The sequence below is a fragment of the Cynara cardunculus genome (assembly GCF_001531365.2).
Source record: "Cynara cardunculus var. scolymus isolate 2C chromosome LG 13, CcrdV1, whole genome shotgun sequence".
In the NCBI taxonomy this organism is placed as follows: Eukaryota; Viridiplantae; Streptophyta; class Magnoliopsida; order Asterales; family Asteraceae; genus Cynara; species Cynara cardunculus.
This window is the reverse complement of record NC_037540.1, coordinates 13,045,037-13,060,745: the sequence shown is the minus strand read 5'-3', so window position 1 is coordinate 13,060,745 and position 15,709 is coordinate 13,045,037. Positions and strand designations below refer to the sequence as shown.

The 15,709-nt window shown below is 33.6% G+C and overlaps 1 protein-coding gene across 1 annotated transcript; it reads right to left on the bottom strand.

The window, feature by feature from the left end:
- Positions 1–12,829: 12,829 nt before the first annotated feature.
- Positions 12,830–14,718, bottom strand: LOC112524787 (peptide-N4-(N-acetyl-beta-glucosaminyl)asparagine amidase A-like). The gene has a single exon (XM_025134740.1). The coding sequence runs from the start codon at positions 14,716–14,718 to the stop codon at positions 12,871–12,873; it is 1,848 nt and encodes a 615-aa protein (XP_024990508.1). The 3' UTR covers positions 12,830–12,870.
- Positions 14,719–15,709: the final 991 nt, after the last annotated feature.

Genomic DNA, 15,709 nt, shown 5'->3' with positions numbered 1-15,709 from the left:
TTCATGCATAAATAATAGTTTTTAAAAATGTTTGTCAAATATTTTATAATATAATATAGATAACACATTGTGCTTGAAAGTGCGACCATTTGAGTTTACGACTTTAAGTCTTTAATATCTAATCAGATCAAAGACTGAGTAGCGAGTGGTTGATTGTGTGAGGCTTATATGAAGTTGTGGATTTTGAATAAATTACCGGAAGCGTGTATTTTGCTTAATTGTAAAACCTTTTATATTATCTTGAATTATTTTTTTACCATCTATTTAAGACAGGTTAAACTTTTTGTTGTATGTATATGTCATCTTCAAATTTATTTTGGACTTGTATTCTTATAATTTTCAAGATTGAGATGCATTAGTAGTGGATCCTGAACCGTTTCCAGAACCTAAACCACTCCGTTAAGAGCTCTGTGACTCGTTGAAAACAGTTTCAGGTTATTCTTTTTTGGCTTAACCACTTCTGTTAACCGAATAAAGATAATGTATTCGGTTCATTTTTCACTTAACTTTTTATTATTTCGGTTAAACTTATACATTATGCTACTATTCATATATTCTTCTATTTTGTTTAAACTTAAATCAAATGAACACATTACATGTTAATACAAATTTTGACGGCTTAATAAACCAGATGGCTAAAGGAACAAACCAAACAAATTTTTGTGATTGACATTAACCGATTTGTAACAAACTTAGTGAAAAAATAAACAGATTCTAAAAAAAATAAACATTGCGGTCTCCAGAGTCGAAACAAAATTGCAATTTGCAAAACCAACATAGTATTACCATTTACCAACGGATACAGTTTACAAGATTCATCCAAAAATCAGAAGCTAAGTAATCAATAAAATCAGAAATTAGAATTAGAAATTAAAAGCAAGATGTATTTTAGTGTTTTACGTAAAGCCAAGAATTAAGATGGAGAAGGAGAACTAAGATACCGATTTCAAAATCGATTTCAGAGTTCAGACGCCAGGAGAGTAGTCGAGTAGAGACAAAATATGTGGTCCATCGATCTGTTGTCGGCTGTGTTTGTATATGGTGCAAATAGGGCTGTAAACGAACCGAACGAACACGAACGGAGGCTTGTTCATGTTCGTTCATTTAACTTAACCGAACAAACGACACATGAACGGTAAACGAACGAAAATCTTTGTGTTCATGTTCGTACCGTTCGTTTAGAAATCAAGTGTGTTCGTGTTCGTTTATGTTCGTTCGTTAACATGCTAAACGAACGTAAACGAACGAACATAAACGAACGGGCGAAACGAACATAAATAAACATTATTTGAATTCAAGTAAATAAGCAAAATGTTATACATTAAACTTAATATATAAATGAACATAAACGAACAAATATAAATGAACATAAACGAACGAACGTTCACGAACATAAATGAACGAACGAGACTCTTGTTCATATTCGTTCGTTCAACTAAACGAACCAAAAAATTTGTTCATGTCCTTTCATTTATTAAATAAACAAACATAAATGAACTTTCCGTCAAACAATTCACGAACGGTTCGTTGAACGTTCGGTTCGGTTCGTTTACAAATTACAACCCTAGGTGCAAACGGACCGGTTCAAAAATTGGGATCAAGACCTAGTTTTCGCGCCCTTGCCGCCTTCTTATTGAGGGGCTTAATAGGAAATTTTACTAAAAGAAATTTTTAAAGCTTTTTTTGAAAATTTTGGTGGGTTTTGTTGGGGCAAGGGACCCCACCCTACCACACAGCAACACATCCGTCGCTAAAGGTACAATCATCATATTTTCCAAAACATCATTATTTTTCAAATCAAGTACTGAACTCAATCATTTATCATCGTTAATGTTCAGTTTTCTATAAAACACGAATTGAAAAGTATATGTGGTTTGCGTTTTTGGTTTATGTAACCGAAGGTGATAAGACAAACATAAGTGAGTTACAGGGGCGTCAAATACATACCCATAAAAGTTACCTCTATCACCTTAGATCGCCATAAGACAAGGTAGGGGGTTCTAAGGGGCAGAGCCCCTTGGCAATGGTCCTGTTACCGGTCAACGGGCGGGGCCTGAGGAAGCGCCCCGAGGTTTTTGGAGTTTATGAAAACTCGTACTTAATAAAAAAAATTCACTAAATATAAGTCTGGGTAGTGTAACAAGAGATCTGATCATTCTAATCAGATTTATGAAGTTAACTTGAAAATTGACCAATACTCAGGACCTTAGAGTCAGATATCTGGACTTTCCGTCCAGACTTGGGAAAATTGACTAAATCCTTAACTCTTGACCTTGGAGTCAGAGATCTGGACTTTGCGTCCAGGCTTGTGGTTTGCGAAAATTGACCAAGTTCATAACTTTGGACTGTAAAGTTAAACTTAGTGTCTTTGCCCCCAATGGAGTCAGACTTCGATCATGATACTCTAATTCGTTTGTAACTGCTATTTAATCTTATCCATTAATAGTTATAACTATCTGTAACTGTCGATCTCTCATATAAATACATAAAACATTATATGTTGAATATTTCACGAATTCACACTGTGATCTTTTCTCATTCATTCCAACTGTGTAAATAGTTACAAGAAGACGATATACGTGAAAACGAAATACAATCATTAGAGATATACACCTACTCCAGTTATAGCTAATTACCAACTTATTGGGCTACCAAACTTATCTGCTATATATATATATATATATATATATATGTGTGTGTGTGTGTGTGTGTGTGTGTGTGTGTGTGTTGGGGGGGGGGAATATTCAAACGAGAACACCCTTGTTTTATGAAAATACCATAATTAACGGTTCTAGGCCTCCAAATTAATTAACACATAATAAATAATTAGAATAAATGAAAAGAAATTAGTATTTATCCATAATTTTCTGTTATCCTATATTTATCTTTATCACTTAAATTTTATTATTATTATTGGAGACTTTTTATATCGATGCTTCATTGTCAATAATGATGTAATAATACTGTGATAATGATCTGGTTTTGCCGTGATAATAATTTGATAAAATTGTTTATAATATGATATTGATGTGATAATCATCTAATAATTATGTGATAATTGAAAATCAACATGATCATATCTACATTAACCAACTTGTGTGTTCATTATGTGATTTTTTTGTGATAATTTATTTATTTTCTTTTAATTTTAATTGTGAGTTAAATATTTGGAAGCCATAAATGTTCTTGCATTCTCGTAAAATAGATGTATTGTCGTTTAAACCTCCACCTATATATATATAGGTGGAGGTTCAAACGAGAACCCCTGTGATTTACGAGAATGCGAAAACAACCTAATAACCTCAGATTTTTTTAATTAATAAATTAACTTATATTATATATAAATAATTTAATAAGGGCAGTAATGTAATTAAGTAATTTTTATAATTTTTATTTTATTTCAATTTCATAATTATCCCTTTTGTTGACCACGTCTCCACGTTTTCCTCTGGTTAGTTTTCTTATCTAACCTTCTTCTCCAGATCGTTCATCCTTCTTCTCCTGATCGTTCATGATAGTCGACTTTCTTAATACCTTTTCTTCATATCGTTAGTATCCATATTTTTGTCGATCTAGAATGGACGACTTGAAACCCATATCACATGATTATCACACCCATATTACATGATTATCACATCATATCACACAAAATCGTTTTCGTTGTGATAAATGTGTGATTRTCTAATCCTAACCTATCGAAACCATCCRAAATCGTTGTGATAATGTCTAACCTAACCCATTGAAACCATRATCAAGTCAAGTGATATTGATATCACATGATTATCACACCCATATCACACTCATATCACACAAAATCGTTTTCGTTGTGATAAATGTGTGATTATCTAATCCTAACCTATCGAAACCATCCGAAATCGTTGTGATAATGTCTAACCTAACCCATTGAAACCATAATCAAGTCGAGTGATATTGATATCACATGATTATCACACTCATATCACATTGATATCACATGATTATCACACTCATATCACACAAAATCGTTTAATTGATTTCGTCAGTAATTCGTTGTGATAAATGTGTGATAAACTAATTAGATAAGACGTTATGACTTCTTTGTTGGTCTCCTTGAATTCTTAACCGATATATTAGATAAGGATAATCAATATTAATCATGTGATCGTGTTAAAAGATTTTATGATATCATTTCCATTATTACCCTTTTAATTTTAAATTTTTTTAATCTTTTTAAATTTCAATTTTAATTTTAAAAATATTTTAATTTTATTTTTTTTATCACAATATGAGGTTAATAGGTTGTTCTCGCATTCTCGTAAATCACAGGGGTTCTCGTTTGAACCCTTCCCTATATATATATATATACACACACACACACACACATACACACGAAACTAGTGCCTTGTTTTGTATATGAAATTTCTAGATAATCCAGGTACCGACTTCATGCAACTCTAATACATTGAATGGCGAAATATAGTATTTGGAAAGTATTTTCCAACACACAACCTAGAAATTTATCCAAGCATTATATAACCACAAATCCCAACAAACGACGTCCGATAAATACTTATCTAGTAAAAGTTGCTGCTTTTCTACTCCTTGGGTGAAAACAAAAAAACAAGACTATGAAAGATAAGTTTTTGAATTACTTCTTGATTTGTTTATTGAAAAGATTGGTACGAAAGAAATTGTGCAAAATAAGCAACCTATGGAGACTCTCTACTCTTTTGTTTTGTTTTCAGTTTTAAGGGGTTGTTTACCAAATGTTTATTTGGATAAACGTTTACCAGATCATATTTTTTTAATGGGTGAATATGGCAAAGACCACAAATCTTACTTGGTAAAAGCGAAGGCAGGGACCGAGAGTCTTACTCGGTAAGTGATGGTGACGTCTATTACCACGGTTAACATTTACCGGGTAAATTGTTACATACGATGTCGTTTTGATAGACTAAAAATCTTATCGATAAGTAAATGATAGAGTTAAATTTTACCGTTAAACGCTTACCGAATAAGTGTTTAGATAAACGACCCCTTAGTTTGTTGTTTTAAATTATATCTTCTACACCAAAATAAATTGAACTTGTTTATATCAAAATATACATTTATATAAAAGATTAGGTTTGGCTTCCCAAGTTTTAAGGCTCGTGTTCCACCCCTGTAAATAATACATCCTCAACATCTATACATTAAACCAATGGAATATTTTATTCTCAGATAAAATATTGTATGGTAATAAGAGTTAAGGTGAAAAGCGTAAGAAATGATATGAATCTTGATCATTTTTAATATCACCTTGACTCTATGAATTACGTTTCAATCCATTATTCAAGTATTTTTTTTTTTCATTTAAGTGAAATTTGCATAAAGTATGTATGAATGTTTTATGCATCTCCAACAAGATATGAATTATTTTAGGGATGAATTTATATAAAACATAGAAGACAAAGGGGATGTTTGGGATTGCTTATTTAAAACAACTTATGCTTTTTTGTAAAAGTGCTTATTAACTTATGCGGTATCAAACCGGAGTTTTGTAAAAAGTGTTTGGATTAGCTTATAGCGGTACCAAACTGCAATAAGCTGATAAGTTGTTTTTTAGTGTTTGGCAAATTTTGCTTATACATGTAAAATGACCAAAAAAGACATCTATATGTAAGCTGATATGTCAAACTTTTATAACCAAAATATCAATAACAAAAAAATAGATGTGGGTTATCGATCGATCAGAAAACCGATGTCGGAGACTGGATGCAGGTGGGATATCTCGATCGCATAGGGTTATCGATCTCTAGGGTTATCGCATAGGGTTATCGATCGATCGCATAGATGTGGGTTATCGATCGATTTGTTCATCGTATAGGGTTATCGATATCTAGGGTTATCGATCTCTAGGGTTAGGGTATCGATTTGTGATAGAAGAGATCGATCGGAGAAGAGATCGATCGGAGAAGACGTACCTGGAGAAGAGGTGGAGAAGACGTGATGGAAGAGATCGATCGAACTGTTGACGTACTRGAGAAGGGATCGATCGGAGAAGACGATACAGATGTGGGTTAACAGGGGTAAAATGGTAAATCGGTAATAAGTCAATTTTCATAAGTCACAAAGGATTAACTTATCAAAAACTACTTATTACCGGTTTGGTACCGGTATAAGCACTTTCTTTTTTTACCCAAACACTCCAGAATGGCTTATCTCCGGTACTAAACTGAAATAAGTTAATAAGTCAGTTTGAAAAGCCTTCCCAAACACCCCCAAAGTAAAGTTTTGTTTGTAGGGGGCATTTTACCCAATTGCTTAACCATTAAACATTTATTTATGGGAGTCAACACTATGATTTATTTTGATGCGCAATATTTTAGTACATTAAAACACATCGAATGCAACAATTTACTAGGTAAGCGTTTACCTAGTTAACAGTCGTCATCCTCACTTACCGGGTAAGACTCTCCATCATTTTCATTGCTCTTACCCGGTAAGATTCTTGGCCCTTCTCATGTTCATCTGATAAGGAAATTTATCCGGTAAGCACTTATCAAATAAGTGTTTAATAAACGGGCCTTAAGTGATCTATTTAGTGGACTAATTTGTGTTCTTCAAGCCTATTTAAGATGCTATGAAAACCTTTTTATGGTATAACTTAAAGAGTACAAGATAATGGATTGAAACCTTTTCCTTTTTTTGCAAGAAGCCACATGGATATTGTCATAGTGATGAGGTACTCAATCACTTACAAGATCTGATATGTAATCAATGATCAACAAGTGATAATTAGGTGGCGTTTGTTTTTTAAGAGGTGTTGAAGTCTGAATTCACTTCTGAATTTTAAGAGGTGGTGCTGAAGTCTGAAATCTGAATCAGTCAGACTGTTTGTTTTTACGTCTGAAGTCTGAAATCTGAATCAGTCAGACTGTTTGTTTTTACGTCTGAAGTCTGAAATCTGAATCAGTAAGACTGTTTGCTTTTGTAAACTGAGACAAACGACGTAAGGAGACGATAGAAATAATAGGTTTTAAGTGCTAGGGTTACCACTTAAAAATTCAGAGGAAAATAAACAAATTCAGCTCTTCATTTGAAAAAAAAAACAAACGATCTGAAAGTTCTTATATCTGACCGATTCAGACATAAGAGGAGATTAAGTGAAAAATTAAAAAAACAAACAGCCCCTTAGTGACTATTTGATTGTGAAATGAAATCAAAGAGAATTAAATTATAATTTAAACAACACTGTTTAAAATATCTGAACAGCGACGTGTGTAAGTCTGCAGATACTTTTTTAAAATAAGTTATGGTTTCTCAACTACTTAAATTTTGTAGACTACAAAATGCATCAAAATTTCGTTTGCCAATAATCAAAACAACAAGGATGTCGTGTTTAATAAAACAAAGAGAAATGATGTGTGTGTTTGCACCAAAAATAACGTTCGATACAGATTTGACTGAGTTTGATATATGCTTGATACATGCACGATAGCGAAGATAGAGATAAAGACGACAATCACATGGATGAAGATGGGTCTAATTTTGTTATTGTTGGAATATCGTTTGAAGAGAAAAAAGATATAAAACCATTTTCGTTGGATAAGTTCTTACTATTGGAATAATCAACAACATCTACCATCTTCAACATATTCATCTACGGGCATATGTGTGCATAATTGTTTTTTCTTACTGTTGGCAAATGACCTGAATTAATAATACTTTAACCAGTAATTACTTCAACCGTAATAACCATTAAGGTAAAAATTAAAACCAAAGAGCCTTTGGCCTAGCGTATCTGAGCCTCTTGCCTCCTAGGAAGGCTAGAGGTTCAAACCTCACCAATAATGAGGAATGTGTGTGAGTTTATTTGTTGCATTTGTCGTATATAAAATATGTTATATAGTTCAAAAAAAATGTGAAAATTAAAACCAAGGTTCAGTTTTGTTTGAGGACTTGGATTGGAATTGGACTTTTTGGAGGGATTTGAAATTCAGTTCCATGTTAATCCCATGTATTTGAAATTTAGTTTGAAAGATTTTCTGTATTTGAAATTCCATTGAAATCTTACAAACATAGGATTTTGAAATCCCATTAGGTTGGTTGGTTATGCGGGATTTTGTAATATTTGTGTGTAACAAATGCTAAAAGTATGTTAAAAACATTTGTTTTGTAATAATCAATTAATAAAAAGTAATTTAACAATTTTTATAAATAATGGAATTTAATTCCATACTAAATCCGACAAACCAAATATTTCAAATCATTCCAATTCCAAATCTAAATCTCTCAAAACTATTCCATCAAAGCAAACGTCCCCTATCATGTTATGGAGGATCTGATAAAGAAGTGGTATTATCATTGAAGAACATACGATAAAATTGTTTACGATGAACCAGAAGGATGGTGCCTGATTGGTTTGAGTTTGGCTCCAATGGTCAAAAGTACCAGGAGGTTCCAGATTCAAATCCAAGGAGGAATAAAAATTCTCTTGTGGCCACGGAGGTTCAAATGCGGTGACTCTGAGCTATCTGCAAAGCAGGTGATTCCCTTGTGATTAGTCAGCTCACATAGTGGATTAGATATCTAGGTTAATAAAAAAAAATGTTTACGATGATGGATTCACATGAAAAAAGATATCTGGTTCTTAAAAAAGGGATGATGTAATACAAAAATGATTACTTATCCAAATAGCAACTAAGGGGTTGTTTGTTTACCTCTTAATAGTTTCATTAAGAGGCAACATTTGAACCGTTAAGAGGTGAATCTTGTTTGGCAAAAAAAAAGTCTGTCTTTTAATGGTTCTAAAACTCTCTGAATGATTTTGTATCTTGGATCTCTCTTAACCATTAAGAACCGTAATTTCATTGTACACAATTACCAAACAATTATATTTCATTTTGCACTATATTATGAGAGCATCTTAATCATTCTGACCACTTAATCATTCTGCACCAAATCATTCAACAATTGCCAAAAAGCCCCTAATTTTGAAGTGTTCAGTTGTATATGCTTCCAAATGAAATAACCAATTCAAGAACTAATATGAGGAAAGAGGTTTTCTGTGATTATTATTTTGAGTTAATTATCTAATTTAAAATAATCAGCAGCTGAATACTAAAAATTAAGCTGCTTAACAACTCGTAATATTTTTGCATCGCGACAATAATCCATATTTTCTATCTCATAATCGTCTCATGTTTTTTCTTTCCATCTTTTTCAGGATTGAAAACCATTCTTCACCTTAATGACTGAATCATATTTTTTTTTGATTAACCTGGATATCCAACCCGTTATGCGAGCCGACTAATCTCCTGACGACCACCTGCTTTGCAGATAGTCCGGAGTCACCACATTTGAACCTCCATGGCCACAAGGGATTTTTATTACTCATTGGTTTTGAACCTGAGACCTCCTGGTACTTTCGACATTTGGAGCCAAGCTCAAACCAATCAGGCACCACCTCTTGTGATTCATTGAATCAGTTTATTACTAACAGTGTGTGATATGTAATTTGTAATTTTAATTAAATATGTTACTTCGTCGGAATAGTTTAATTTGTACTCAGATTATTTATAATTTTAATATATAATGTAACAATCCAAACTTCGTGCATTATTTGATAATATCAAGTGTATGGTTGAAACTTGAAAGTGTGAATAAAATAGGAAATAATATAACATAAACAAATAAAATTCAATTTGAATTTAATGAAACGCCATTGTCACGGTGGTTCATGGCGGTACAACTACTTAAAAAAAAAATGAAGGACCGTTTATCAAACGTTTATCTGAGTAAGCACTTATCAAGTTACATTATCTTACTGGATAAATATGATAAAGAACCAAAAATCTTACTCGGTAAGAGCGAGACAAGGACCAAAAGTCTTACCTGGTAAGTGAGTGCGACGACTCTTACCATGGTAAGCGCTTACCGAACAAATTGTTGCATAAGATGTCATTTTGGTAGACTAGAATCTTACCCGGTAAGTAAATAATAGTGTTAAATTTTACCGATAAACACTTACCGGGTAAGTGTTTGGTAAACGGCTCCTTAGTTTACTTTTTAACTTATTCAAAAAAGTCCCATTTGAAAAGTTACAAGTTAGTTTTTGAGAAAAAATAAAATAGCAATTCAGTAAGTTTTAGACTTTTTTTCATTTTTTTTTCCCGAATCATGTTCCTTATTTTGTCATACAAATTAATCAATTACATTTTATCAAATATGACTAGTTTATTAACTAACAACGTTCTTATTAAATTATGTTTGGAAACTAGATATTAGCTGAGAAACTAAATGTTGACTTATAAGCTAGCTATTAATAGAGGTGCACACGGGTCATGTTCTGCAACTTGAAGTAAGAATAATTTGACATTCTGAGTCTCTCATTGGTTCATGTTTTATGTTGATCAGATAAAATTATACTCGGATTAAAAGGCAGAAAGTGGGAAAAAAAACAAGCCGGACATCCAAAATGGATTTCTATGTTCATTACATATGTATAAATGGTAGCATTGAACTTAAAATTGGATCATGATTTGGTGTATATATCGTGGGAAATGTATAATAGATGTTACTACAAATGGAGATAACGTTATACGAAAAATTGCATGAAAATATAACGTATTTTAACTTGAAATCTATTTTAGGTAATGTACCTTCAAAATTTTCATTTTGGTACCTAAGATGTAAAGTTTTTAATATTTAAGTATCCGGGTAACCGGTTGAAGTATTAACTGGTTATCATGCCGATGTGGCGAGTTATGTGGTATCCAACTCAGAATTATTTGCTATTCAACCCAATTTCATCTCATTACTCACCACATCAGCATGATAACCGGTTAATGCTTCAACCGGTTACTCAGGTACTTAAATGTTTACAACTTTACATCTTAGGTAAGAAAATGGAAGTTCTGAAATTATGTTACCTAGAATATGAATCAAGTTAAAGTACGTTACTTTTTCATACAATTTGTCCAACATTAATTATAAAAAGAACCAACAAAATGAAATTAGATATAAAAAGCGTGGTAGACTCCCCACCAACACCAAGTGAAATAATAAATTCAAATCTAATGTTGCAAAAAGATATTTGGAGAAAGATCATTCGTACCTATTATTTATATGCAAAAATAAGCTTGGATTAAAGTCATCCAAAAAGGTATGTATTCAATATTTAACACTGAGTCGTAAACCTTTTATAAATCAATTTTTGCAGCTAGAGATGCAAAAAGTACTCGTTATCTGAATTCGAATCAAATATGCTACAAAACTAGACTTAGAAGGACAATTCCTTCATGGACCATACACGTGCTAGAGCTAGTCCTTCGTATCTAAAATGGTTTTCATTTTCACGTCTTAACTGGTTTAAGATTGGTTCGAAAAAAGACTGGTTAAGAACTGAAATTTGACCAAGCCAACGCTCTTTATAACGTCCAGTTTTAAAACTAAAAAGGATTTTCTTCACTTTTTTAACATAAAGAAAAAACAAAATTGGGTTCGTGTCAAGACCACTTAAGAATGTCGAGACCATATTAAGAGGCCATTTACCAAACACTTATCCGGTAAAAGCACTTATCGGTAAAATTCAACATTATGATTTACTTACCAGATAAGATTTTAGTCAACAAAAACGGCATTATATGCAATAATTTACCCGGTAAGCGCTAATCGTGGTAAGAGTTGTTCCCCTCACTTACCGGGTAAGACTATAAGTCATTGCCTCGCTCTTACCGAGTAAGATTCCTGGTCTTTGTCATATTCATCGGGTAAGGTAGTTTAATTTGGTACGTGCATACCCGGATAAGAATTTGCTAAAAGGCCCCTAATTAATTTTATATAAAAAATCGACATCATTTGCCAGAACATGACAAAACGACTATTTGTTAAACACTTAAATGTTTGAGATTTCACATCTTCTATATAAATTTGAAAATACGTTACCTAGAATAGAATATTAAAGTAAAACAAATTACATTAAAAATTCATCCAATTCAGTTTAAACTAACCAACCATGATCGGATATCCAATTGTCATTGGCTCAAAACAAATTACAACGTTCGGTTCTTGGATGACAGTCTAACATACAATACAATTGGGCCGACCTGATCCAATTATTCATCCCATTGTCACCCGATTAATAACTACATTAACATTTCATAATATTATTTTTTTTAGTTGATATTTATATGTATGTGTTTTTTAATATCTTTAGAAAATATATGAATAATTGGTTGAAAATTGGATTAAGATATTAGATTAACTCAATCCGTTCCAACAGATAACTAATAGTAACATTCAAAAGTTGGAACCGATCCGATCCAATCATACATTGGATTAGATTTGAATGGATCGCATATAATGTCCAATGTTAGGGGTTGTTTGTTTACCTCTTAATAGTTCCATTAAGATGCAAGCTCTGAATCATTAAGAGGTGAATCTTGCTTGGAAAAAAAAAATCTGTCTCTTAATGGTTATAAAACCCTCTGAATAATTTTGTATCTTGGATCTTTCTTAACCATCAAAAGCCCTAATTTCTTTGTACACAGTTACCAAACAATTATATTTCATTTTGCACTATATCATGAGAATCTCTTAATCATTCTGACCACTTAATCATTCTGCACCAAACCATTCAGCAATTGTCAAACAACCCCTAATTAGATTTGATCGAATGATAAAAATTCAACACATAATAAATGACTGTATCATATCAGATCCATCTAAATTCATTATTACAAAGTTTTATTCAAAATAAATAAATAAGCCGAAAACCTGACGCACATAATAATCACCTTAACATGCTCCTTACATATTTCACATGACCACATATTTAACACAAAATTACCAAACTTTTGCAGTAAAACCTCCAGGGAGCATGGAATGTCTTACCAGATTAAGCATGGCTTAATCTACACAAACCAGCATTGTTTCATCTGCAATAACTACACCATCTACCACATCAACCTTTCGAGAATAACAACCGGCCTCATTCGTGAACTCGTAACTCTGATGGTTTTCTACCGATCCCCCGATCACCGAATTACCGTTCACCGAATTACCGTTCACCAGCATCGAACCCGTACAATTTTGCTTGTGTTTCAACTCCCTCGATATCGAGCTTCTTTTGTTAGAAAAACTCTCGCTTCGCCTTTGCACCACGCTCGTGGTCATCAGGGTGGCGTTTTTATCCGCTAATGGCTGTGATTGAATGGTGATCATGACAGGATATATTTTCTCCATTTGGATTTTTCCGATTGATTCTCCCATTCCGTTTGTCATCTTTATTTTGGTCGTGGTTTTGATCTTCTGTTCGAGTTGTTTTGTGGTTCCGCCATCTTTGATCTTGAGCTTGTTTTTGAAGATGATTTCTTGTGTTACTTTGGTTTTCTGAAGGCCTGAACTTGATTGTACCCATGATGTAGCTTTAGTCTTCCTTTCGACTTCGGTCTCGAATTTGCCTTCGAGACCTTCGAATTCAAACTCGTTTTCGATATCCATTGTTGGATCTTCGTACTTCACGATCGCTTGTACATTTGAATCATCCAACCAAAGATGTAGATTTGCATCCACCAGCCAATATGAAATGCCATTAGCAACCTGAAGTCCGATTGAATGAATTTTGTTGTCCGAAAGAAGCCCTAAAAATGGAGTTAAATCGATATCATAAGAAGGAAGATCAAAAGCTCCAATGGACACAACTGGCTCCCAAAACAAAGGATTGATTCCTTTAGCGAATATCACCGGAAAAGGAATCACAGTTCCGACCAATTTCCCGTCGATTGTCACCAAAACTTCACGGTACGCTCCATGAGTTCTTCCGGTGGGCAAATGGTTGGCTTGTATATACGAATCCGGCGGATTCAAGTACCAGAATTCATCGCCTCCATGAAACGAAACGTATAATTCAAGCACCGCTTTGTAAGTCGTCGGAGGAATTTGAACATTTGTTGTTCGTACATCAGATTCATCATGGATTCTAAACCAATGCCCCTCATCAAGAGCTCCAGAGATCGGAACGATCAAATCTGCTGATTTTTCATAGGGATATAACGATTTTAGCACTCGATCAAGCTCTAATTTATCCTTATTTTCACGAGTCTTATCAGAAATCAATTTTCTATTCAGCGGCTGAGCTTCTGATTCCCCTGAAACGACAGATACCGGAAACCTAACGGCCTTATCAGAGTAAAAGAGCAAAGAGACATTAACCTGATAAACGCCAGTGAACTCGCCGTTTCCAAGGTTTTCGAGCTTGACGGAGAGAGTGAGATTTTCTCGAGTGAAAATCGAAGAATACCTAGTCACGTCCTTCCGAACATTCCAGAGGACTCCGTCTTCAGTCGGCTGAGCCGTACTCGTCCGCAACAGCTCGACTCCGTCCATCCAGACGCCGGCGATACTTTCGTACTGATCACCTTTATATTCCGCTTGGTAGTGAAGGACGGCGTGGGACCATTCACATGTGGCATTTGGTGGAGTATAGCAAACATTGATTCCGGTAGTGGCGGAGGTGTTTCCAAAGCTGTCACTAAGTACGTTGACGGAGCATGCCGGAGTAGCGTCGTCGGTGGGAAGTGGGAGAGTGACCTCGAAGTACTCCGGAGCAGGGACGTCGATCGTCTCATTACTGGAGTTTTGTCTGAGAGAATTGACGAAACGTGGCAGTGATAATGAGGGTTTGGGGGAGGATTGAATCGTGATGGTGAAGAACAGAGGGAAAAGGAGGAGGAGGACGACGTTCATGGCTTCCATTTAGTCATGTAATTTTTCAATTTCTGGGGGGTTTATACTTATATAGTGATGAAATTGTATTGCGGAAAAATAGGACGAAGCTTCGTAGTCGTTGAGATGCCAACGTGAACACGTGGCACCATTGTTATTTTGGGACATATACTGTGGTATGTTCGACTATATTTACGGAGTTTAAGACCATTTATATCCATGTACTTATAAATTATTTATTCAAATTAATTTCTTTTTACATAGTCTTTATTATTATTTTATAAATTTTAATTTATTAATCAAATACGAAAAATAAAATTTATTTACTTCAGTCTAAATATTCACTAAGGGGTCGTTTACCAAACGTTTATCGGATAAGTGCTTATCAAATTACGTTACCTCACCGGATGAATATGGTAAGTACCAAGAATCTTATCCGGTAAGAACGATATAAAGAACAAAAGTCTTACCGGGTAAGTGCGGACGACAACTCTTACTACGGTAAGTGCTTACCGGGTAAATTGTTGCATACAATGTCGTTTTGGTGGACTAAAATCTTACCCGGTAAGTATTTAATAGTGTTATATTTGACCGGTAAACACTTATCGGGTAAGTATTTGGTAAACGGCCCTTAAAATATTAACTAACATCAACCATAAATTTATAATTTAATTATCAAATAAAAAACTATAATATTTATTTTAATTCAAAATTTTATTCATTTAAATAGTTTAGATTTGTGCTTATTTTGAAATTATTTAAGAGAACTTTGTTAACATAAGTAAAAGAGAGAATTATGCTTTTGGTCCCTCATGTTTATTGATTTCTTTAAAAGTGCGACATGTACTTCAATAAATCAAGTTGTAGTCCCTGAGGTTTGGATTTTGCTTTGAAAGAAGGACATGGTCGTTAACTCCGTCTATTTCCGTCATTAGTGGCAGGGGTATTTTTGTTCGAAATTGTTTTCTCTATCTTTTTAACCAAACTATCTAATTTATTTAGATAACTTTTCGTATCCCCC